The sequence below is a fragment of the Nelusetta ayraudi genome, unplaced genomic scaffold (genome assembly GCF_046127955.1).
Source record: "Nelusetta ayraudi isolate G7.1 ecotype Tasmania unplaced genomic scaffold, CSIRO-AGI_Nayr_v1 ptg000132l, whole genome shotgun sequence".
NCBI lineage: Eukaryota > Metazoa > Chordata > Actinopteri > Tetraodontiformes > Monacanthidae > Nelusetta > Nelusetta ayraudi.
The window spans coordinates 747501-771833 of NW_027466182.1; the positions used below are offsets into that span (position 1 = coordinate 747501).

At 49.6% G+C, this 24333-nt stretch overlaps 2 protein-coding genes across 2 annotated transcripts in view; one reads left to right on the forward strand and one right to left on the reverse strand.

The window, feature by feature from the left end:
* zfhx4 (zinc finger homeobox 4) overlaps positions 1-19128 on the forward strand; it is an 84229-nt gene extending 65101 nt beyond the window's left edge. Inside the window, exons 8-12 of the mRNA XM_076051061.1 lie at positions 7104-7237; positions 8071-8271; positions 8434-8557; positions 8695-14094; positions 14615-19128. Of these exons, the coding sequence (XP_075907176.1) occupies positions 7104-7237; positions 8071-8271; positions 8434-8557; positions 8695-14094; positions 14615-16200 (7445 nt within the window). The 3' untranslated portion in view covers positions 16201-19128. The remainder of the gene's footprint in view (positions 1-7103; positions 7238-8070; positions 8272-8433; positions 8558-8694; positions 14095-14614) is intronic.
* Positions 19129-20513: 1385 nt separating this feature from the next.
* hnf4g (hepatocyte nuclear factor 4, gamma) overlaps positions 20514-24333 on the reverse strand; it is a 180907-nt gene continuing 177087 nt past the window's right edge. Inside the window, exon 12 of the transcript XR_012929466.1 lies at positions 20514-20526. The gene's annotated coding sequence lies outside the window, so the exon portion shown is untranslated. The remainder of the gene's footprint in view (positions 20527-24333) is intronic.

The window sequence follows — 24333 nt, forward strand, 5'->3', positions numbered from 1 at the left end:
CCCAACCTCCCCCCCCCACCCCAGATTATTTTTTAATCAAATCACTTTTGCGTGCTTGTAATTTATAAGCGCCTTGCATTAATCTTTTCTGGTTCTTGTGCCCTCTCCGATGACATATTAATTTTTCATAAGCACAGGATTAGAGGAAGGGGCGAGTGGGGGGGGTCGGCGAAGGCGGGCGGGTGGGGTGGGGGGGGGCTGTGTATATGTTTTTCTAATATCGCACCCGCATCCCTTGCAACCCCTCAAATTAGTTTTTTTTCCTCCCTCTCTTCCTTCCACCGCGTCCTCCATCCATTTTCCTCCCTCCCTCCGGCTCTATCCATCCTCTAATTGTCGTCCAATCCGATCCCCCCCCAACCCTCCCTCCGCCTCCGTCACCTGCCCCTTACCTTCGGCTGAGAGAAAGCTTGCGTGACGCCGGGTCGCGTGGTAGCAGGGAGACTCGTTTTTGTTTGTTTTCTTGTCTTTTTATCATTATTAATGTATTATTATTATTATTATTATTATTATTATTATTATTATTATTATTATTATTGGGTTCTGTTGGGTCGCCAACAAAGGCCTGTGGTCAGGAGGGCGGGGGGGAACTGCCCCGGCTTTGTTAGATTTGATTCGCCCCCCCCTTCTTCCCAAAATGAGAATTCATACGGTCTTTTTTATGTATGAGATGGAAATCCACGGTTAGGGGATGAATATTGCATGGGGGGTGGGGGGGGGGGGTGGTCTTTCTCTCTCCCCCCTTTCTTTTCTTTTTTTTCCCCTCTCTCTTCTTTCACCCCCCTCTCTCTCTCTTCTACTTGACGTCTCTCCTTCTCTGTCACCTCTCTCTCTCTCTCTCCCTCTCGCCAACCTCTATCCATCTACCCCCCCCCCCCCTCTCCTCTCCTCTCCTCTCCTTCATTCCCTCCTAGCATGCCATACCTGGCGCCATAATGTGAGGCTCAATGAGGCAGAAGGAGAGCTGAGTGAGGCTGGGGCCTATTAGTTTGGCCAGTCATCTATCTTTCAGCTCTATCTCTCTGACAGGCCCGTCCGACCGACCCGCCCGCCGACGGAGGGGGCGGGGGGGGGTTGTCGGTCGGGGTGGGGTTGGGGTTGGAGGGGGGGGGGGAAACCACCATCCATGCATTTACCGCTGTCATTTAACACCGGGAAGAAAAGGGGGGGGGGGAAGAAAGGAAGAAGAAGAATTCTTCCATCCCTTCTCTCAACGCCGCCTACTCGTGCGCACGCAAGCGTGTTTTGTTAAATGTCAAGAAATTTATGGAATATAACCGGGACGGCATTGCTTGGCGGGTTTTTTGTTGTGTTTTTTTCCGGACGGGACGAGATTTAAAGGGCCGGCGGCGGACGATTCTGATCCCCGTTCCCGATGTTGCGCCAAATCTGTCGCGTCACCCTCAAAACAGACGCCTGCGTAGCGGGCTGCTGTCAAGAATAAATTAAAATTAAGAAGAAAAAAAAATGTGCCGCCACAACATCCTCTAGCCTCCTGCTCTTTTTTCCGGGGATAAATGTTCTGTCGTTTGCAAGTAAAAGCTCACATATTCTATTTTTTTACAAGGCAAACTGGCTTCCTACATTTGCAGGAAGTGAGCTGGGAAAAAAGGGGGCGGAGCCTGGCTACGTCATCGTGTTGTTTTTGCCACGCTGATCACCCGAGACGCTGGGGCCGAGTTGTTTTTTGTTATTGTTATTATTTTCATCATTGTTATTATTTTTGCCCTCCTTTTTCCCAGCTTAAAGTCGTAAGACTTAGCGTTTTCTGTCCTTTCGCCGCGAAAATCTCCGCCAAGCTGCAAGTGTTTATGTGCGTGCGCTCTCGTGCGTGCGTGCGTCCGCAGATCTCCAGGGAATGGATGGATTACAGTGTGACCAAGTGAGCAGCGGCTTGTTTTTTGCTGCGCACTTCATCTCCGAGACTGAGATCCTTTAAACAAAAGAGGGTCCAGATATAATGTAGAGAGTGCGAGGAGGAGGAGGAGGAGGAAGAGGTGGGGGAGGGAGGGGCCAGGAAAGACAGAAAGTGCTCCTCTTCCTCTTCCTCCACCCCCCCCCACCCACCGCTTCATTTACATTGTCTTTTATAATCCCATGTCACTTTAGATTAATTATAATCCATGTTGCATTTTCCATGCAAATGTCCCCCCCCCCCCCGCCTTCCTCCACCCCCCTCCACCCTCTCCGATGTGGATTACTTCCAGATAGCTTTGTGTCGCGTGTGTAGACGGGCGCATGTTCACCGCCGTGGCTCAGGGGCCCGCTTCTTATAAATAACCAACTAAACAAAGGAGCCCCGGCATTGGAAATGAGCCCGTCAGGCAGCCGAAAGGAGAAGTGCAACAACTCTACCTGCTTCGAATTAGTCGGAGAAATTACTCACGACTCCCGCAGCCAAATGTTGCGTATTAATTTTTTTTTTCTTCTGTTTTCTCCCCTCTGCGTGTTTTGAAATGTGCAGATGGGCTGAGGAGGAGGAGGAGGAGGAGGGGTTGGAGGGGGAGGGGGAGAGGAGGAAGTCAGGGATGGTGGGCGGGGGGGGTGGTGACATAGAATGGCATGCAAACAAGATCAGATGTTAAATATTACATATTAGCTTCCTCACATGCAGAATATTCCCAGCCGGCATTTGCATGCGTCTCGCAAATTCCGCCCACACACACCCTTTTTTTTTTGCGACGCGACGAGAAGCCATGCCCCCCTTTCCCCCCCAGCCCCCTCTGAAAACCAGATTAAAATATATTAAAGACATTAGCATGTTTAATTGCGAGCCCGCAGCTATTTTCTTTTTCTTTTTTTCTTTTTTTGGTCCTTCTTTCCTTCCTCCTCGGTTTTCCGCCCGACGACAGCTTGTTGAACGTCCCCGGGTGATTTTTGTCAGAAGTTGACAAGGGGGCCCAAGCTCTCTGAGTGGAACCGTGAGCGGGATTTTTTTTTTTTTTTCTTTTTTTTTTTTTTTTTTGTCTGGCTTGGCGGGGGAGAAAAGAGGAGGAGCGGCTAGTTAAAAAAAAAAAATATATATATATATATATATGTATATATATATATATATATATGTGTATGTATATATATATACTGTATATATATGTGCACTACTAGTCAGAATTTTGGACACACGTTCTCATGCAATGGCTTTTCTTTCATGTTAATGACTCTTTACTTAGATTCTCACTAAAGGGATCAAAACAATGAATGAGCGAAAAACATATCTGGTATCATGTAGTAAACAAAAAGTGTGACATTTCATATACCCTTCAAATATAACATTTAATGATTTAACAGTGTTTTCTTTGCTCCATAATTTCATATGTATTGCTCATATATTTGATGTCTTCAATATGTTTCTACAATGTAGAAAGGAGCGAAGATAAAGAAAAACCATTGCATGAGAAGGTGTGTCTGACTGGTAGTTTATACATATATGTATATATATATATATATATATATATATATATGTAATAAGACATGTAAACTACAAGGCAGCTGCTGTTTGAGAGCATTTCCGCCCTTTCTGGCTGGATTTGGGGCCCGTCGAGCGCTCGACAGCCGGGGAGTTTGGGCTCTCCTTGGGTTTGGTGGGGGGGCGGCATTGTTGGTGTGTAATGTTATCAGGTGACCGGGGGTCAGGCTAATGCGTAACCTCGGAGCGGTAGTGCCAGTAAATCATGCTGGCTGGCCCCGGCCCGGCCCCTCCCTCCCTCACCCCCTCCGCCCCCCCCCGGCCTGTTTGGCCGGCTCCCCCTGCTAGATTTACTGCTCCGTAACCTTAGCCCCGTCTTCCAGGGCTCACGACGGCTAAATTGAATACTAAATCCAAGCTGCCGCCACCCGGCCTGCTCCCTCTTTTAATTGACAGCCACCTCCACCACCACCACCACCCAACCAACCAACCTCGCGTCTGCGTTTGCGGCCTTTTTGCTGTTTTTTTCCACCTTTTCTATTAAATCAAACGTCAGAGTCGGAAATCTGATTCTTTCTCGTGAAATACGACCGCCGTGGGAGTGGCCTGTCGCCCGTTTGTGTTTCGTTTCCTGTAACGGCGACGTCACGACGCACTTCCTGGCGTGTGGCGATTCCATGAAATGCACCGAAAATCTAATTTGTCCGCCGCAGCGAAGAGGAGGAAGAGGGGAAGGAGGAGGAGGAGGAGGAGGTGGCAGTGAAGGGAAGCTGGCGGGGGGGGGGAATCGCCCCTTTTCGAGAGAAAGGCAAGACTTGGAAAAAAGGCTTTTTCGAGGAACAATTCGGGACCGAAATAACTCGGTGTGTCTCGCTCTGCGGGTCGCGTCTCTACCTCCATTTTCTTTTTCTTCTGTTTTTCTGCGACGTTTGCTCTGCATTTCGTTGCCCCCGCCGCCTAAACGCCACTGACAGCCGCAAATAAAGATGGGTGGCGGGCTGCGCCGCTTCCCCCCCCCCCCACCCCAACCCCACTCCACCCAGCCATGCAAACTGGGGTGGGGTTGGGGGGGGGGGGCCCGGGTTGAGTGTCATAAATCACCTTTTGATTTATCTAATCAAGCGGGGGGTCCTGCCGCACGTGGGCATTTGTCATTGGACTGGGGGGGGGGGGGTGGGAGCGTTGAGGTTTATTCGCCTGTGCTCCACTGGGCTGCACCTCCGGATGGAGGGATGGTGGAAGGAGGGAGGGGAAGAAGGGATGCAGGGGGTAATTTGAGGCTGCACACTCAGAGGAACAAAGGGAAACTAGAAGGACGGGGGGGGGTTCTGGGGGGTTCTGCCCCCCCACCCCCCGGCTCGTCTCCTCCTCTGTCCTCCAGTCTTCTGCTGTTTTCGATACCTGCCGCTGTAAACCAGTGTGCGGGAAAACAAAAAACCCCATTGGAAAACAACAGGCGGCTCTGAAGGAGAGACGTTCAGTGGCAGGTGGCCACGGCGCAACTTTGCAATCCGAGCCGTTCGGGGTTCATTCGAGGTTCTGTCATTTGTTATCATCAGCGCGCCGCGTGTCGGCAGGTCAAAGTCGAGCAGCGAGGGAAGGGCAGATCGTCCGCGTGGCGCTAGGACGCGCGCATTTGCATCCGACGTGACGGTAATCGATGGCGATTGGTCGGGCTCCCGTCCCCCCCGTACCCACCCCTTTGCTTTGCAAATGTTTTCTCAGCCACGTCCTGTCCCGTCTCGCCGCCGCCGCCGTCTCATCTCCTCTGGCCGAGGACGCAATTTAGCCGCAAATTGACCAGAAGACGGAGGCAAAAATTGAAATTCGGAATTAGAAGATGGCCACGATAAATTCAGGGGGAGGTGGGGGAGAGGAGGGGGGGGGGGGGGGGGGGGGAAGAAAAAAAGGTCAGGTGATGTGACAGGCACTTCCAGCGCTCGGCCGGATCCGGCCAATGGGATCCGGCCTGTCAGCGAGCGCATAATACATCCGCACATATACACAGCAGGAGCAGCGGGGGCCATTACTAGCAAGAGGGGAGACGGGCGAGATTACCCCGCTCATTCCGAGCTGCCCAGCAATTCCGGGATGTTCTTGGAAATTTCGCATTGTGCCCTTGTGCCTGTGTCTGTCTGTCTGTCTGTCTGTCTGCATTTGTGTGTGTGTGTGTGTGTGTTTCTACTCTCTCTCCCTCTCTCTCTTCCTCCCTCACCCTTTCTTTTCTCCCTCGCTCGCTCTTGTCACTTTTCTTGACAGGCCAATATTTCAGGCTCCAGATATGGTTGCAGGGAGGGGAGGGGGGGGGGATTACAAATAAAATAAGTGGAATGCCTGCTTAATGCAACAGAATTAAAATGCATGAATGGGTCGGAGGAATTGATATGCGCCCAATACAAGCACGGGCCGAGGAATAATATGAAATACAAGGAGGGTGGGGGGGGGGAGAGGAAAAAAAAAAATTTTTTTTTCAACCCCCTTTCTCCATGTATCAGTGCTTTGATTCCCCCCCCCCTCCATCCTCCTCCTCCTCCTCCTCCTTCCATTTGTGCATCCAGCGTGAAGCGTTGATTCGCAAGAGTGAGGCTCGCATATTGCCTTGAGTGACCAGACGAGGGGAGGGAGGGGTGGTGGTGGTGGTGGCTTCAGGAGAGAGGAAGGAAGAAAGAGGGCTGGGGGGTGGGGTTGGTCGGGGAGGGGAGGGGTGGGGTGGGGGGCGGCTGCTGGGATGCAGTGTCTTTGTGTTGTGCCGACTGGGTAAATTGCAGTGGCAGAGTGTAGCGGGGGCCTGTATCTCAGGACCAGCCTAATGAAAGATTTATCAGCGGCTGCGGCATCTCTTGCTAAATACAACCGGGGTGGGGGGTGGCGATCTGGCCGCGTCTGAGACCCCCCCCCCCCCCCCCCATCTGGCAAGGCACGGCACGGCACGGCACTGCAGTACATGCCCGCGTTCACCTGAAAATAAATAAATAAATCAATCAATCAATAAACCCGGGAAAAAAAAATAAGAATTCAGCATCTCGCTCAGACGCCGGTGTTAGCGAGTGCAGCTGGGGAAATGTATATGAACTAATGAACTGTATAATATTACCATAACATTTAATGTATGTCGTGCTGTGATAATGAGCCCGCCTGAGTTTCCTCCATTTCTCGCGTCCCCGGGGCGGAAACAGGCGGCAGTGTACCAAACGCAAGCGCATACGCTCGTGTCGGATCTCTTATTTATTTATTTTTTCGAAGAAAAAAAAAACAAAAAAAAAAAAACATCATCACCTTTTTGTTTCGGCAACGGATGTTAATTTTTGCCGTTTACGGTGTTTGTATTTGCAGTGTGGCAGAGGTGTGATCCGATACAGAGAGGAAATGTCTGACATTTCAGTTGTTTGTTTGTGTATTTCTTATTTCTTTGGAAGCCGGTTGGGACAATATATTGCTCCGGTCGTGTTCCAGAAGATGCATCACAGCAATGTGTCTTTAAACCAGCTTCTGATGGAGAAAAATGGACTGACAATTATGTTTTGGCATTTTTGTCTTTATTAAAAACAGAAGTTTAGTTTTCAATGCTTCATGAGAAGCGATTTGATTTATTAGCCTCAACCTCATCTTAATTACAACAATGTGACATGATCAGACAATGGGAAACTTGTTTTGTTTTTTAAACTTCCTCTTGTCCCCTCTCTGCTGCCCTCTTTTCTAGGAATGAGCGCCATATCCAAAGAGGTTACCGGACCAAATGCGATGGCGAAGCACTCGCTCCTGTCGGATCAGCAGATGGAGAGTCCGCCGAAGAGGCCCAAGTCTTCTGAGGGGAAGACGTCTGCAAATGAGCAGGTAAGCGCCAGGCCTCTGCGATTGCGACTCGCTCTCATCTCTGCCGTCCTGTCACCGGCTTAAAGGGAAATGCCTCCGTTTGGTTTTCCCGTGAAGGAAGGTGGCGCACGGAGCGCTAATGATGTCCAGCCTCGATGGACGCGCTTAGTGGGAAGACGCACGAAACGGCGCAGAAGTGCTAAGCTAAGCGCAGAGCAATTACCTGCACCGGCTTTGCATCAAAGGGTTAAGCCCCGCCCCCCCCGCCTCCAACCCCTCCCCCGCCCGCCTCACTGACTGAACTTTTTAGCGTCGCGCGCGGTGGGCCGCTCTCTGTTGTTAGCGGAATACCTGCGCTCGCCTCAGGCTGCCTCAACCTGCTCCGTCGCCCCTTTTTGCATCTCTTTAAATTATATGTGTTTTTAAATTAGATTATGAAGTATTAGCTTGTCTGGTTCTGGGCACCGCAAGGAGGGCGACTTAGTCATTTCAGAAATGGATTCTATTAAGACAGGTGGCGGGGAGGCGGCTACGTTTAGAGTACTCCCTGTAATGAGGACGGGGCACAGCTTGGAAGAGTCCACACCTTTTGTCATCCGTAATGCCCTGATTAGAAATTCTGGCCAATCATGTTTTCCCGCTAATAAAATTGCCGGAGTTGAGGGACTTAAGTGAATTAGGCTAAAAAATGGTTGAAGCTTCTCTCTGCGTTGAGGCCAGCACGGCTGAGTGAAAAGAGGTGTAGTTTGGTGGAGGGTGTGAGGCATAGAAAAGCCTTCAACCAAAATCTTAAGACATATATTGATGATTATATATATATATATATATATCTTTTTGCTTGTTTGTTCTCAAAGGTTCAGCAGTGCCCGTATTGCAACTACAGCAGCAAAGACGCCAACCGCATGCAGCTCCACGTCATGTCCCAGCATTCCATGCAGCCGGTGATCCGCTGCCCACTGTGCCAGGACGTCCTGAGCAACAAGATTCACCTGCAGCTGCATCTCACCCACCTCCACAGCGTGGCCCCCGACTGCGTGGAGAAGCTGATTCTCACAGTATGTAGAGACAAATATTGACAAAATCATCATTTCGGGTTCAGTGTGTTTGCAGACCGTGGCACAAAGCAGTTTTTAAAGCTTTTTTAAATTCTGTATTTAAGAATGTTTCTAGAATCTCTGAGACTTTATTCAAATATTGATCATTTCATTGTTTGCTAGGTTACTGGACCTGACACAGCGACACCAAATAATATTATGCATCCCCAAATTGGACAAGACAAAGGTCTCCCCTTGGATTCCTCCTCCTCCTCCTCTCCTACTAATGGATCAGGAAAGTCTCAAGGTCAGTGTCACATTTTGCTGTAACTATTGTAATCACTCATTTTGATTGTGTAGTTAATCCGTCTTTCAATTATCAAGCAAAATGTCCTAATTCATCTGTACTCGGATTGAATTTTTGTCGATTTCTATTTTCTTCAGGAAACGTCTCCAGAGATGAGGCGACCGTTCAGGACAAGAATGAATTAGACCTCCTCGGTGAGGAACTCAAACCCCCAAAGGAGGCCTCAGAGGCCCCAGGCTGGAAGAGAGCGAGCGGGCTAGGAAATGATAGCAAGTCCCCCGACACCTTACAGGACCATCCCAGCGAGCTCCAAAGGCTGCAGCAGCAGCAGCAGCAGCTGTCGGTGTCTGATCGTCACGTCTACAAATACCGCTGCAACCACTGCAGCCTGGCCTTCAAGACGATGCAGAAGCTTCAGATCCATTCCCAGTACCACGCTATCCGAGCAGCCACGATGTGCAGCCTTTGCCAGCGCAGCTTTAGGACATTCATGGCTCTGAGGAAGCACTTGGAAAATGGACATCCCGAACTGAGCGAGGCCGAGGTGCAGCAGCTTATAGGAAATCTGCCGCTGAACGGAGACATTACCGAGAGTGAGGCCAGGGCCTTGGAGGAAGCTCAGGCCTTTGATCATGACTTGGATAAAGACGACGAAATGGACCAGGAAGAGAAGCCCAGTCCCACAGGAAGTGACAGTAGTTCTCTGCTCGATGACATGGGAGCAGAGCCAAAACGCACCCTGCCTTTTAGGAAGGGGCCCAATTTTACAATGGAAAAGTTTTTGGACCCCTCTCGCCCTTACAAATGTACAGTGTGCAAGGAGTCCTTCACCCAGAAGAACATTCTCCTCGTCCACTACAATTCGGTGTCCCACCTGCACAAGTTGAAGAAAGTTCTCCAGGAGGCGTCGAGCCCAGTGCCGCAAGAAACGAGCAACAGCATTGACAACAAACCCTTCAAATGCAACATCTGCAACGTCGCCTACAGCCAGAGCTCAACGCTTGAGATTCACATGAGGTCCGTTCTCCACCAGACCAAAGCCAGGACAGCCAAAACCGAGATGAGTGGGAACGCCGGCAGTGGCGCTCCGGTGCCTGCCAAAAGCCCGGCTCCGAGCGCACAAGGAAGCAACAGCAATTCGGATGCGGCCCGAAGTGGAACGCCCGCTAGCAAAGAGAGCACCGCGGAACCCAAAGAAAGTAACAGCAGCAGCGCCGCGAAACAAGCAGCGATGGCCGACCATGCATCAGCGCAGTCCAGTCTCCAGTCCGCGCAGTCCTCAGCCCAACTCCAGCTGCAGCTGCAGCATGAGCTTCAGCAGCAGGCCGCATTCTTCCAGCCCCAGTTCCTCAATCCGGCTTTTTTCCCCCATTTTCCGATGACCCCGGAGTCGCTCCTGCAGTTCCAACAGCCGCAGTTCCTCTTCCCCTTCTACATCCCGGGGGCAGAGTTCAACATCAGTCCGGAACTCGCGCTGCACTCTGCGGCCGCTTTTGGGATGCCCGGCCTCAGCGGCTCATTCCTGGAGGACCTGAAGCAGCAGATGCAGCAGCAGCATCAGCTGCAGCAGGCACAGGCCCAGCAGCAGGCTCAGCAGCAGCAGCAGCAGCAGCAGCAGCACCAGCAGCAGCAGCAGCAGCAGCAGTCCTCGCAGACGCAGTCCCAGATCCAGCAGCAGAAGAGCCAGCAGGTGCAGAACCACAAGCCAAAAATGGAATGCAGCACTGTGACGACTTCCGAAATTCAGATGTCTCGGGAGGCAGAGGACCAATTAGAGAAACAAGAAAACAGAGCAAAGAGCGAAGGCGGTGGGGAGGCGTTGAGCGACAACAAAGATTCCAAAAAGTCCAAGTTTCCCGAGCCGTTGATTCCGCCGCCTCGTATCGTGTCTGGAGCGAGGGGCAACGCAGCCAAAGCCCTGCTGGAGAACTTTGGATTCGAGCTGGTCATCCAGTATAATGAAAACAGGCAAAGAAACCAGAAGAAAAACAAAGAGGGGGCTGAGCAAGCAGAGCTGAACACCGACAAGCTCGAGTGCGGGATGTGCGGAAAGCTCTTCTCCAACATGCTCATCCTCAAGAGTCACCAGGAGCACGTGCACAGCCACTTCTTCCCCTACGTGGAGCTGGAGAAGTTCGCCCAGCAGTACAGGGAGGCCTACGACAAGCTCTACCCGATAAACCCTGCTTCGCCCGAGACTCCGCCTCCGCCGCCTCCCCCGCCGCCGCCGCCGCCTCCTGCCCCATCCCCAGTCACAGCCCCGCAGTCGTCGTCGGCAACCTCACTCGTCAAGCCCCAGACGCCGGCGCCTTCCACGGTTCCCGTCTCCCATCAGTCCCCGCACCAACCCTTGCACCAGGCTCCACCACCGCAGCCGCCGCCGCCTCCTCCTCCACCTTCTGCACCTGCACCGCCGCCTCAAGTGCAGCTCCCAGTACCCTTGGATTTGCCCCTGTTCCCGTCTTTGATGATGCAGTCAGTCCAGCACCCGGGCTTGCCCCATCAGCTGGCCCTCCAGCTGCCCGGCATGGACGCCCTGTCCACAGACCTCACGCAGCTCTGCCAGCAACAGCTGGGCCTTGACCCAAATTTCCTTCGCCAGTCCCAGTTCAAGCGCCCGCGCACGCGCATCACAGACGACCAGCTTAAGATACTGCGCGCGAACTTCGACATCAACAACTCGCCCAACGAGGAGCAAATCCAGGAGATGTCGGAAAAGTCCGGCCTGCCTCAGAAAGTCATCAAGCACTGGTTCCGCAACACACTCTTCAAAGAGCGCCAGCGGAGTAAAGACTCTCCCTACAACTTCAACATTCCGCCCATTACGACATTGGAGGACGTTCGAATGGAGCCGCAGCTGAGTGCGCACGACTGCTACAGATCCGACGCGTCCAGTCTCAGCAAGAGGTCCTCCAGGACTCGATTCACTGACTACCAGCTGAGGATTCTTCAAGACTTCTTTGACACCAACGCGTATCCGAAAGACGACGAGATCGAGCAGCTTTCGACCGTGCTCAACCTGCCCACCCGCGTCATAGTGGTGTGGTTCCAGAACGCCCGTCAGAAAGCCCGCAAGACCTACGAGAACCAGGCGGACTCCAAAGACAGCGAGAAAAAAGAGCTGACAAACGAACGGTACATCAGGACCAGCAACATGCAGTACCAGTGTAAGAAGTGCAACATTGTATTCCCACGCATCTTCGACCTGATCACTCACCAGAAGAAGATCTGCTACAAGGACGAAGACGAGGAAATCAACGACGAAAGCATGTACGATGACGATGACTTTATGGAGCAGGGCCCAGCGAAGGTCCCCCACACGCTCTCAGAGCCGCCCAAACAATTGCAAGGAAACGTTGCCAGTTCCGGCTCCAGTTCCCCCGTCATGGCTTCTCCTCGCGCCAGCGTTGGTAAAATTTCTCCAAAGCCAGACGTCGCCCCTGAACCTGAGCCGAAACCCACCGAGACGGCCTCCTCGCCCGTGATCAAATCTCTACCGGAACCCAGACCGTCCAAGGCTTGCACGCCTCAGCCGCCCCCGCAGAAAGCTCCCCAGCCGCAAATGTCAAGACCCCATTCGCAGCCGCAAGCAGCTTCGGTGCCGTCAAGCCCACTCTCACTGGCCCTTTCCTCTCTCACCAATAGCCTTCCTCACCAGATGCTTCAGTACCAGTGTGACCAATGTAAGATTGCATTCCCCACAGTGGAGCTTTGGCAAGAGCACCAGCACATGCATTTTTTGGCCGCCCAAAACCAATTTCTCCACTCTCAGTTCCTCGAAAGACCCATCGATATGCCGTACATGATATTTGACCCCAACAACCCCCTGATGGCTAGCCAGCTGCTGTCAGGAGGCCTTTCCCAGATCCCCTCTCAGGGTGGCTCCGGCTTGGCCTCTGTCGCCGGCTCTGGAGGAATGAAGAGAAAACTAGACGATAAGGACGAAAACGCCAACGATAAAGACGGCGGAAACAGCAGCGAAGAGCAGCACAGAGACAAACGTTTGAGAACCACCATCACGCCAGAACAACTGGAGATTCTCTATGACAAATACCTCCTGGACTCCAACCCCACACGCAAGATGTTGGACCACATCGCACGTGAAGTTGGCTTAAAGAAGAGAGTTGTCCAGGTTTGGTTCCAGAACACTCGAGCCAGGGAGCGAAAGGGGCAGTTTCGGGCCATAGGAGCATCCCAGTCCCACAAGAAATGCCCTTTTTGCAGAGCACTGTTCAAGGCTAAATCTGCCTTAGATAGCCACATTCGATCCAGACACTGGCACGAGGCGAAGCAGGCGGGCTTCAGCTTGCCGCCAAGCCCTACCATGAATCAAGACAACGACAGAGGTGAAAGCCCCAACAAGTATAGCTTCTTTGACTTCTCACAGCTGCCCACAAAGTCTGAGCCAAATGATTATGAGCTGCCAGCTGCATCCTCAACCCCAGTTAAACCAACCGAGGCGCAGATAAAAAACTTCTTAAGCCCTTCATCCTTAAAAGCTGAAAACTGTGATGAAATTGAAGGGCCCAATATGAATTCAGCAGAAACCTCATCTTACGATCTCTGCAAGATGGATTTCGATGAGACATCGTCAATAAATACAGCCATTAGCGATGCGACCACAGGAGATGAGTATAATAACAATGAAGTGGAGAACCTGACGGCGAACGGCGGTGACAAGCTGGGCGACAACAAGAGCTACCTGGCTTCTAATTCTGACGGTGGAAACGACAGATTCCAGCTCAGCATGGTCAGCCCAGCCCTCAGTTTCTCTGGAAAAGACTGTGACTCCTACTTTAGTTCCAGGGACGATGACATGGACGACATCAATGATCAGAGTGAATCATCCAGCCTGGCTGATCCCAGTTCACCGAGTCCCTTTGGGACGGGTAACCCTTTCAAATCAGGCAAAGGCAGCAACGGCGGGGACAGACCAGGCCACAAGCGATTTCGGACCCAGATGAGTAACCTGCAGCTCAAAGTCCTCAAAGCCTGTTTCAGCGACTACCGCACTCCCACAATGCAAGAGTGTGAGATGCTGGGCAACGAGATCGGACTGCCCAAGCGGGTCGTCCAAGTGTGGTTCCAGAACGCCCGTGCTAAAGAGAAGAAGTTCAAAATCAACATCGGAAAGCCATTCATGATAAGTCAAGGTTCACCCGACGGACCCAGACCAGAGTGTACCCTGTGCTGTGTGAAGTACACGGCCCGGATGTCCGTCCGCGACCACATCTTCTCCAGGCAGCACATTGCCAAAGTGCAAGAAACCCTGGGGAACCAGGTGGATAGAGAAAAGGACTACCTAGCACCGACCACTGTCCGTCAGCTCATGGCCCAACAAGAACTAGACCGCATGAAGAAGGTGGGCGAGGGACTGGCCTTGCCCGGTCAGCAGCAGACTGCAGTGGACAACAATAACGCACTTCACGGCCTCAGCCTGCCGTCTGGCTACCCAGGCCTGTCTGGCCTCCCACCAGTGCTACTCCCTGGGGTGAATGGGCCGTCGTCACTTCCTGTATTCCCGCCCAACACACCTGGTGAGTTAGTATGACAAACGGTGAAAAGCCGAAAATGACCCCGGAGCTTTAGGAGCTGAGCTTTATCGTGCACTATTTTATTCTTCTGCTATACTTTGTAAAATTCTGTGTCACACGTGGTTTGCCAGGAAAGGAAAAAAAAAAAAGTCTTATTTTTTAATACTATTTTAAAACTAAAGTGGTGGCATTTACTGCATGCACAAGGTCCTCCTCAAAGTGGAAGCGCTAACTGATAATTACGAGATTTCTTTCTTTTTTTTCGCAGCAGATCCGTCTATATGTCTTTTTATGTTTTATTTCATTTTTGTTTCCCCCTTATCGTCGGTTTGGTATATTTATATGATTATATATTGGCAACTGAAATTGTCATAAAGTTCATGTGACAGTTTTGATCCATAACAAAAACGTAAGCCAGTACCAAACGAATCACCTTGATCTTGTCAAACTAATTACCATAATGATTTGGGAGTGAATATTAAAGTATTGAACATTTCCATATTTATATACCACTGTATTTCAGCTTTAGCGTCTCCCGGTGCTGGCATGCTTGGGTTCCCTACACCAGCCACCCCTTCTCCTGCCATGTCTCTCAGCACTACCCCAACCAAGACTCTTCTGCAGACTCCTCCTCCTCCTCCTCCTCCACCACCTCCTCCTCCTCCTCCTCCTGTTCCCTCCACACCTTTGGCAGCCGCAAATCACACAGAGCAGCAAAGCAAAGAGAGAGAGCGAGACGGCGGCCCGAAATCCCGAGACAAGCCACCTCAGACGAAGGCAAAGGACAGAGAGAACGAGAGCAGCTCGCGCCCCGAGACCCCCAGCGTGGCCAGGAAGAGGGAGAAACCGTGCGCCGCTCCGGCGAAGCCAGGAAGCGAGAGCCAGCTGGATATGGCGCAGCTGCAGGCGCTTCAGAACGCCCTTGCCGGTGCAGGCGACCCCAGCTCCTTCCTCGGTGGCCAGTTCCTGCCCTACTTCCTACCGGGGTTCCCCAACTGCTTCACCCCCCAGCTCCCCAGAGGGGTCCAGACAGGGGGCTACTTCCCACCGCTGTGTGGCATGGAGAGCCTGTTCCCGTACGGCCCCGCCGCCGTCCCGCAAGCTGCCATGGCCGCTGGCCTCTCCCCATCGGCGCTCCTGCAGCAGTACCAGCAGTCCCTCCAGGATTCGCTGCAGAAGCAGCAGCAGCAGCAGCAGAAGCAACTCGAGCAGCAGCAGCAGCAGCAGCAGAAGAAGCAGCAGCAGCAGCAGCAGAAAGCGAGCGCGGCGAAGACCGCCCACGGCGTCCCGAGCACCACCAACTCTTTCAAGCCAAAAGAATCCGCAGACGTTAAGGACGACACCAACAAAGGCTCTTCGACGGAAAGCACAAAAGAAGAACCCAAAACAGATACCAAAAGTACCGTGGATTTCCCCGACGCGTTCATTGTGCCGTCCGTGAAGCATGAGTTCATATGCAGGAAGTGCCAGATGATCTTCGCTGACGAGGATTCCGTGGTGCGCCACCAGAAGTCCTTCTGTTACTATGGACACCCGTTCACTGACCCGCAAGAGACAGTGCTTCGGAAGGCGGTGAGCAACTACACCTGCGTTGCCTGCAACGTGGTCGTTAACGGGAACGAAGCACTTGGCCAACACCTCCAGTCGAGCTTGCACAAAGAGAAAACAATCAAACAAGCAATGAGAAATGCCAAAGAGCATACTAGATTATTACCTCACTCTGTCTGCTCCCCTACTCCTAACACCACATCTACCTCGCAGTCTGCAGCTTCTTCTAATAACACCTTTCCTCATCTCTCTCACTTGTCCATGAAGTCCTGGCCAAATGTCCTGTTCCAGGCCACCACAGCCCGGAAAGCTGCTTCCTCCTCCTCCCCGTCTGCCTCTCCTCCCCCGCCCCTCTCCTCACCGTCAACGGTTACCTCAACTTCCTGCAGCACCTCAGGGGTTCCAACCTCACTACCCACCGAGAGTTGTTCAGACGAGTCTGACAATGAGCTAAGCCAGAAGCTGGATGACTTAGATAACGCGCTGGAGGTCAAGGCCAAGTCGGCCGCCGGCCTAGACGCGGGCTTCAGTAGTATCAGAATGGATATGTTCAGTGTGTAGGAGTGACAAAAAGGATCCCTTGCTTAAAGAAAAAAAAAAATAAGACTTTTTAAACTGCAGTTCCAAAGTTTCTCTTAACCCAAAAAATTACAGTACCAAATGATTGACTCAGGATTGTTTTTCCCATATTGATATGCTGGCAAGATATTGATTGATTTTTGTTATGGACAGAACTGTTGCAGATGCTTGACTGAGCTTATATTGTATACAAAAAAAACAAGGAGTAGGAAAAAAATCTCACAGGCTCCCTTTGGTGGGGGCTTGTTTCAAGCCAAAAACTCTCACGATAGCAAATTGCACCTCAGCTGGATTGTTTTCCAAATGCTAGCATGTACTGTATGGGATGACGATCCAGAACCCTCAAAGAGAATCTCTCTTAGTTTAGATAGGTGTAATTCAGTAGCTTTAAATTCTCAGGTCAGAACATACATTTCTCATTTGTTAAAGCAGCAACAAGCCTGGGTACACTTGGCTTATAACCAAAACATGTCAAGCTTTATCGGACGCATTTTCTTGATGTGTATAGAGTACCAAGAGACAATATAACTGTTACAGTGGACGATGTGCATATCCTTTTAGTTTTGCCCTACAAAGACAGTATGGTTTTGCCACTGAGGGAATTTAGAATGGTGAAGTAAATGTGTATGATGCCCCTGTGTTTGCCAGTTTGTATTACGACAAGCTCTATTATCTATTTCCCACCCCGACTATTTTTTTTTTCTTGTAGTATATACTAATCTGTGCCAACTCTTACCCTTTTACTTTTACCTCTGCTCACACCCTTTTCTCAAGAGGTAATAACTCTAGTTTTGATAGACTCTCTCGGATTATGTGAATATAACATTTTTCATTTGTGAATTGCTGTACTGTTACGGTACCTGCTTGTGTCTGGACTATAGTGCACTTATTTTGGTTTTTATTTGTCTTTTCTTTTTTTTTATTATTTGATTAGGCCATTTGTTAATTTAATAGAATTTATGTTTGTATGTATGTAAGTATGTATGTATGTACGTTTGTGTTTTAATTATTATTTGTGTCTATTGCAGCAGCATATTGGTCCATATTTGTTACTGGATTGATGCCTAACAATCTATTTAACAATTGGTGCATCCATGAAAGCAGTACTGTATACTTGAAACTGTTAAGGTACAAGTTGGTCACAATGTTTAAGGAAAAAAAAACAAAAAAAAACAAAAACAAAGTATGATCATTTGCAATTATGCTGCTTTAAAAGGGGGACAGCATTTTTGTTGTATATGAAAACATTTTTTGTGTACTTGTACGACGAAAAACAGTGTTACACCTGTACGCAGCCATTCAGTGCATAGCTTGACGTCCTCCCATTGATTCTCTGGGCACTTCAGATGACCTACAGTCAAAGTCAACGCATTCATGTTTTGTTTTTTCACACCTAGCGATTTCAACATTGCAAAGTATTACCTTACAAAGTTTTTTGCTGCTACTGTGTAATGTTATTTTTGCTTTGCCATAAGTTCTCTCGACTTTCTACCAGGCATAATAATGATCCACTAAAATGCTTTGCTTTGCTCTTCTTCTTTTGTTTTTGTTTCGTTTCTGTCTTCTTCTCCTCTCTTCTTTTTTTTTTTTTGTTATTTTGCTGTGGAACAAAGAATGTGAAAGCTGTCAAAGGGTGTTCAATTTTTTTATGAATCACTTTCTAGTTTGCTAATTGAAACCTGGCGTGATTCATTCCAAAGTTACAGAAGGCTATTTGTATGAAAGATAAAGGCTTGTGAACAAAGAAAGCTAAGCTGTTGTACATATTCGTAGTTGGCTGTGCATGGTACAAATTTATTAATATGAAGAAATGCAAAAATGTATTGCTTTTGGTATTTCCTATTCTGAGATGAGCAAGTAGCATGTAATGCAACTGTTTGACAGGTTAAATCAAATCATGCTTAGTTATTGTTTCAAACAATGAAATCAAGTAACATTTCCTCTTACGTTTTTGTTCTTGTAAAGGTGTTTTTTTTTCCAGAGTTTTAAGGCAAAATGTCAATTTTGGGATTTTTTTTTATTTTTTTTTTTAATTTCCCGTGTGAGCTTTTTCAATGTCATTATTTGGATTTTTAGTATTTTTAACATTTGCTTTGATCCTGAAGACACTTTTCGATTGTGTTTCATAAGAGACATCCTGGCCTCCCAAGGTGCAATTCTGCCATTGTACAAACATGAGCGACTGTCCTGATCCCAAAGGCTTTCACAACTCTGGCTTTTTGCCTTTCCCCCCTCCCCCCAACTCTGTGGCTCAGCATTCAAAGACTGAACTGTCGACCTAGCATCACGTGCTACGATGTTAGCAAAAGGCAGGACGCTTTCCACACCAAGGACTGGTAAAAGCTAACAAACCAACAAAAAGGATGGTCCAACAATATAACTGTACATAGATATTGCAACTGCACAGCAGCCAAAAAGAAAAAAAAAGAACTTTTTTAAGAAAAAAAAAAAAATGGATGGATTGTGTCATGTTTCTGGGGACAGCCTTCAAAAGGTTGAAATTGGAATTGTTCTTCTGGATGTCAAAGGGATTTTCATGGCGCAATCATATCCTACACAATATGTACTCTTCAACATCTGGGTTACATAGGAAATGCACCCTGAAGTTTTAATAAGAAGAAGCCCCTATGGCTAAAACTTTAAATAAACTAAACCAAAAATGTTATTGATGTTTTATATATAGAGAGTAGTCGCATTAGTTTTTGTTACTGTACTGTTTGAGGTCTCAACTGTACCGTATCACGGTAATAACATGGTTTTGAAACCTTTTTTTTATTTTGTCACAGACCTGTTGTCATAGTTGAAATGACGTTTATTGTAGATGGTATTTGAACAACTTCTGGAAATAGTTCATCAAGTATGTTTGTTGCTCATTGTTGTGATACATTAAAAACTGTATCTGCAAACCAGGTTGGTCTCATCAAATATTCTTTATTTCAGGAGCTCTGTTACTTTTCTGTTACTTTAAAACACACTCTATTTAGCTCTCTGTTTAGAGCCTCCAGCTAAAACTGACAACTTGTTGTACCTTTACCCTTATTGAAAAAGGATAAAAACAAGGTCGCCCTGAACTAGAGCTGGGAGATCCTGGGGTTTAACTTGCAAACCGCAAGGTATGTTGGCTGTAAGACCCCCTTGTGACATCACATTGCAACAACTCTCAAAGCAAAGCTGGGGCCACAAAAATGTGCAAAAGAGGATATTTTGGTGAACACAAGAGTTTCCAAACACCAAACCAAGCAACAAACCGATCGTCGGTAGTCAGTCAGTCAACACGTTGGACGTAAACTCTGCATCTTGACAATCTGCAATTAAGACTCAACAAATAACTGTCACGGCCAACCTGTAAGGCCGGTCTGCGCCGGTAATTGTCACTTGCACAGTCGCTGACGGGCTAAAATTCCAAACGGCACGACGGGAATTTCCCGTCATTATGATATTTGCGCTAATCTGATTCCGAGCAGATGCCGCGGATTACGCTTGAAAGCGTGCGCTAATCTGGATCTGATCAGGTGCGGCTCACGCTCCCCTCCCCGTCCAACGGGCCCGAGGTCGGACGTGTGCATTTTCGGGGTCGGCGGATGGCGATTTTTCGAAGCGGCTTCTTCCACCGGCGCGTCTGAGGTCAGCAAAAACCCCCGTCACGTCACACCATGCATCACGGCGTGGCAGCCAGACGTGTCCGCCACCGGCGGAAGGGTCACGGAGGAAGGCGACATTCACAAGTCGTTAAATCCGTCTAATGAAATTTCACGAGGGCAGCAAAAAAAAAAAATGAAGGGGTTGCTGAGGTGGAGGTGGTGGAGGTGGTGGAGGTGATGGTGCAGCAGTGGGGGGTCCAGCGCGAGATGAAGATCTTTTCTGGCCTCAATTGTTTTGTTCAGCACACGGCGGCAAAGCAGTAAAAACGACTTTAACGTTTCAAAAAAAAAAAAGCCTCCTAAACAGCTTTCTTTCTTTCTTTCTTTCTCTCTTTCTTTCTTTCTTTCCTTCCGTCTTCTTTCTTTGCTTTTTCACCCCCTCGCCCTTGACGGACGCGCTCAGCTCCGAGGTTTTGCTGAATGGCCCCTTTCCTGTTTCTCAGGGCAGGGTTGCTGAGGTAGCCCCCCACCCCCACCACCCCCGCAACCCCATTCCAAATCCCGACCATATTATGGGATTGAATTGCGTTTGACCTTTGCGAAAAACAATGGCTGAAGGCCTTTCATTTTTTTTCCCTCCTCCCGGTCTTCTCAGAAGGACCTCTTCACTCTTTTTGCTTTTCAATGCCGTGTGGCCGTAATTTTACAAGCAAGGTGACAGAGTGATCTACGCTCAGGAAAGGTTTGTGAGCCATGGTTTGTGTGTGTGTGTGTATGCGTGTGTGTGTGTGTCATGGGGGGTCAAGGGGGAAGTGCGTTGTGTCCGAGCATCGTTCCAGGCAAACATCCATTGAAACAAACTGAAACTCGCACGTAAAGACGACGTACAAGTCGTCAAAAAAAGCACAAAAGTTTGCCCCGAGACGCTGCGAGCAGACTCGCACCGGTGCGTGCGGTGCAACACAACACAACACAACACAACACAACACAACACAACAAAAGCGCCTGGTCTGCGGTGCAACAATCAGCACCCGAGGCTTCGCATCAACAAATCAAAGAGCTTTGTTGTTTTTTTTCGCGGATGAAAGCGTGACCTCTGCCCACCCAAACTGGATCAATCCAACGCAAAACCCCAGCGGAAGTTTTTGTCAGGTCCTTTAAAGTTACGTGCTGGTATTATTTTCTACTTTTTTTGATCAGTTTTTTTTTTCTGGCTTCGTCATTTCCTCGAGGTTTTATTTTTTTCTTGCCACGTCTTCTCTGCTGCCCCTCCCCTGCCCTGCTCCTCTCAGCTCCCAGCTGCGGCTAATTAGCTGACGCGCTTCACCTGTTAGTCGTTAACTCCGCCTATAAAGGCTCTTCTCTCGTGTGCGGCTCCTGTTTGCCAAGCAGTCCTGTGCTGGTGCAGCTGTGTGTTTGATCTGTGCTTTTTTTTTTCTTGTTTGTTTGCTCTATTTTATTCATTTATTTGGGCAGTGCTGACTTCCTGATTCTGATAGGCACAGCTTTTTTTTTGTTCTTTTTTTTTTTTTTTTTTAAAACCTTTGAAAAGGTGTGCAGCACCTCCAGCCGCACACCTTTTTTTGAAGAGCACTTGTGCGTCGTTTGACACTGTGGCCGAGCGTTGACACGGCTGCGCTCACACCAGTCAAATGAAACTTTAGCTTGAATTGTTCTTTGAATCCGGGCCCTTTGTGTGGAAAAACGCAGCCACCCTTCTCCAAAGACTGCCTTCTTTTTCTTGAAAGCTTTGTGCCACATTTGATGAATTTCCACGTCACATTGACAGCAGAAGCTCATAAACTGCTTAAAGCGGCCGTGCTTTGGAGAAAGCTCAATTTTTATCTTTTTTTTTTTCTTCCACCTGCCTTCCTACGCTGTCCTAGAATTGAAAAAAATAAAAAAATAATAAAAAAGTCCCTCCAATGAGAGGGCCGGCTCCGGCGCAGCTTTGCTAAACAGGCCAAAACAGTGAGCGGTCTTGCCCTGAATACGATAAAAGGTTTACTGTAAAATTCTAAATGGCGTTTTCTGCGAGCCATAGATCACTCACGAGCGCCGGGTTCCGCCCTCGCCGCGCAGCGCGCCCTTCCAGCCACAGCTTTTCCGGATGATACAGTATAGAGGCTGCGGTTCAGGCAGATCTCCCTTTGAATAGCCTGCAGCCAATGGATTTTCTCTGGATAATACAATGTTTTGGACAGAGAGGCAGGGATTAGTCCAGACGGAGACATCCACCACCCCCCACATGCCCAATCTAATTAGACTGGAATCAGTTTAAGATGAAAGCAAGCCCCAGCATCACCGCACTAAATACTGGAATTAGTATTCCTCGCATGGGAATTTAATGACGGAGACCGAAAATCCAATCACATTCACTCCCAGTTTAGCCCCTCATGCATCGGGTGGGGAGGGTGGGGGTTGGGTTGGAGGGCTTGGGCGGCGATGACGAAAACCAAAGGACAACAACAGTGATTTGTCTGTCAATAGATATTGACCAACATCACGTCTGAGGCCACTCGGCGTATCGGCGTTGCTATGTTGTCATCGTTTAACGAGGATAAACAGCTCATAATGGGATATTTGGACAGTCGGCTGCTAATGTAAACCTTTGTCACGTTCTGCCAGCGGCCGCAGCGTCGGCCAGTCGGTCGGTGGGGGGGGGCAGAGGAGACACTTGCAGTTGTGTGTTTTGTATTTTTCAATGTATACGTTTTTTTGTCGTTATTATTATTTGAGTTCCTCGCGTATTATTTGGGTTGACCTCAACTCGCTCCATCGCAGCGCTTCAAGCGCCAAGCCGGTTATTAATCTGCTGCTCACGTCAAAGCCCTGATTGCTGCACCGGAATTGAAACTGTCAAATTACTGCTATCAGGCCGGACAGACGGACGGGCGGGCGGGCGGACGGACGGCGTCGGCTCCTTCAGTCTTTCACAAGCTCCGCTCACATTTGCCGAAAAGTCCATTTTCATAAAGCACAGCCATGGCTTTATCTCGGCATCATTATTATTATCATCATTATTATTATTATTATTATCATTCTTATTATTTCGCCACCTAAATACCATGCAGTCGAGGGGACGTCTATTTTAAAACCGGTGGAAAAATGCGAGCCATATTTCAGCGTCAGGCCGGTGATTAACGGCCGCGACCGGAAATAACCGGCGCAGCTGCGCCACCTGCGAATCATCGGGGCGGGAAACCCGACAAATACTCAACGTGAATTCTCGTTATTTATCGCCGGCCAGAGGAGGACGACGGTCGAACAGGTGCGGCGCGCAACTTTGCCACTGGCGCGGGGGTTGGGGCGGAGGGAGGGGCCGGCGGCTAATTCAGCTAGAACTTTCCAAACCAGCACCACCACCCCCACCACCGCCGCCGCCCGTGGGAGAGAATCCGAGGCGTGGACGCAGTCGCGGGCGACGAGAGTCGCATCATCTCCAAACGACGCAAAACAAACGCGCATTTGTCTAGAGCCACTCGCGTGTCAAACCGAGTCGTACACACATTAGAATATGCAAAAATAAGACATAAAGTAAATTTCCTTCCTCCCTTTTTTTTATTTTTTTATTGTTTTCTCCGGATACACCTCATTTCTTTGGTGCAAGAGGGAAGAGCGGAGACGAAGTGAAGAACACAGAGGAGGAGGAGAAGGAGAAGCGCACTTGACTTATTATTGCCTGGCGCGTGAAGGATACAATGACTGCTGGCACTTCGGCGAGGTGCACGGCTAACGCGTATTTGAAAGTGAAAAGAGGAGGAGGAGGAGGTGTGAGGGAGAGCGGGAAGGCCCGAGAGGGGGGAAAGAGAGAGAGAGAGAGAGGGAAAGAAAAGAGGGAGAGGCAGACAGGCAGACAGGCGGGCCGGCAGGCTGATGGAGTGTCAGGGACCGAGAGGGAAGGAAAGGAAAGAAAGTAGGTGACGTGAAGTGGCAAAATGAGCGAGTGATAGACGTGAAGCGGGAGTTTTCGCGCGTCGGGGAGAAAAGGGGGTGAGGGGGGAGAAAAGGAGAGGGGGAGGGAGGGGCGACCTGAGAGAAATCAAACATGGTCTCGGCGCAACAGAGGCGCGTCTGCAAACGAGCGTGTTACGGCGGCCCGCTGGGACCCCCCCCCTCCCCCCGTCGATCGTTTGTGCTGTTTCCCAATCTGTTCTGAGGAGCGGCGCCGTGCGGCACCTGTGAAGGCGTCGGGACGGGATTGCTTAAGACACATGAAAACAAGGTGTCTTCTTCTGGTTGCTTTTGTTTTGTTTTTTTTTTCTTTTTCGACGGCATCTCGAGCGGACAAAAGTCTGATTTCCTGTTTTGTTTTTTGTTGTTTGCCTCCTCCGACACAAAGGCTGCTTGTGTAGCGGCAGTTCAAGGCCTCCCCCTCGCTCTCTCTCTCTCTCTCTCTCTCTCTCTCTCTCTCTCTCCCTCATTGTCGGGGCTGTAAATAACTAAACACACCAGAGGTGAAGTCAGTCAGATGGATCCGGATCTGTGTCGGCGAGAGAGAGAAAAAGGGGAGGGAGAGAGAGAGAGAAAAAAA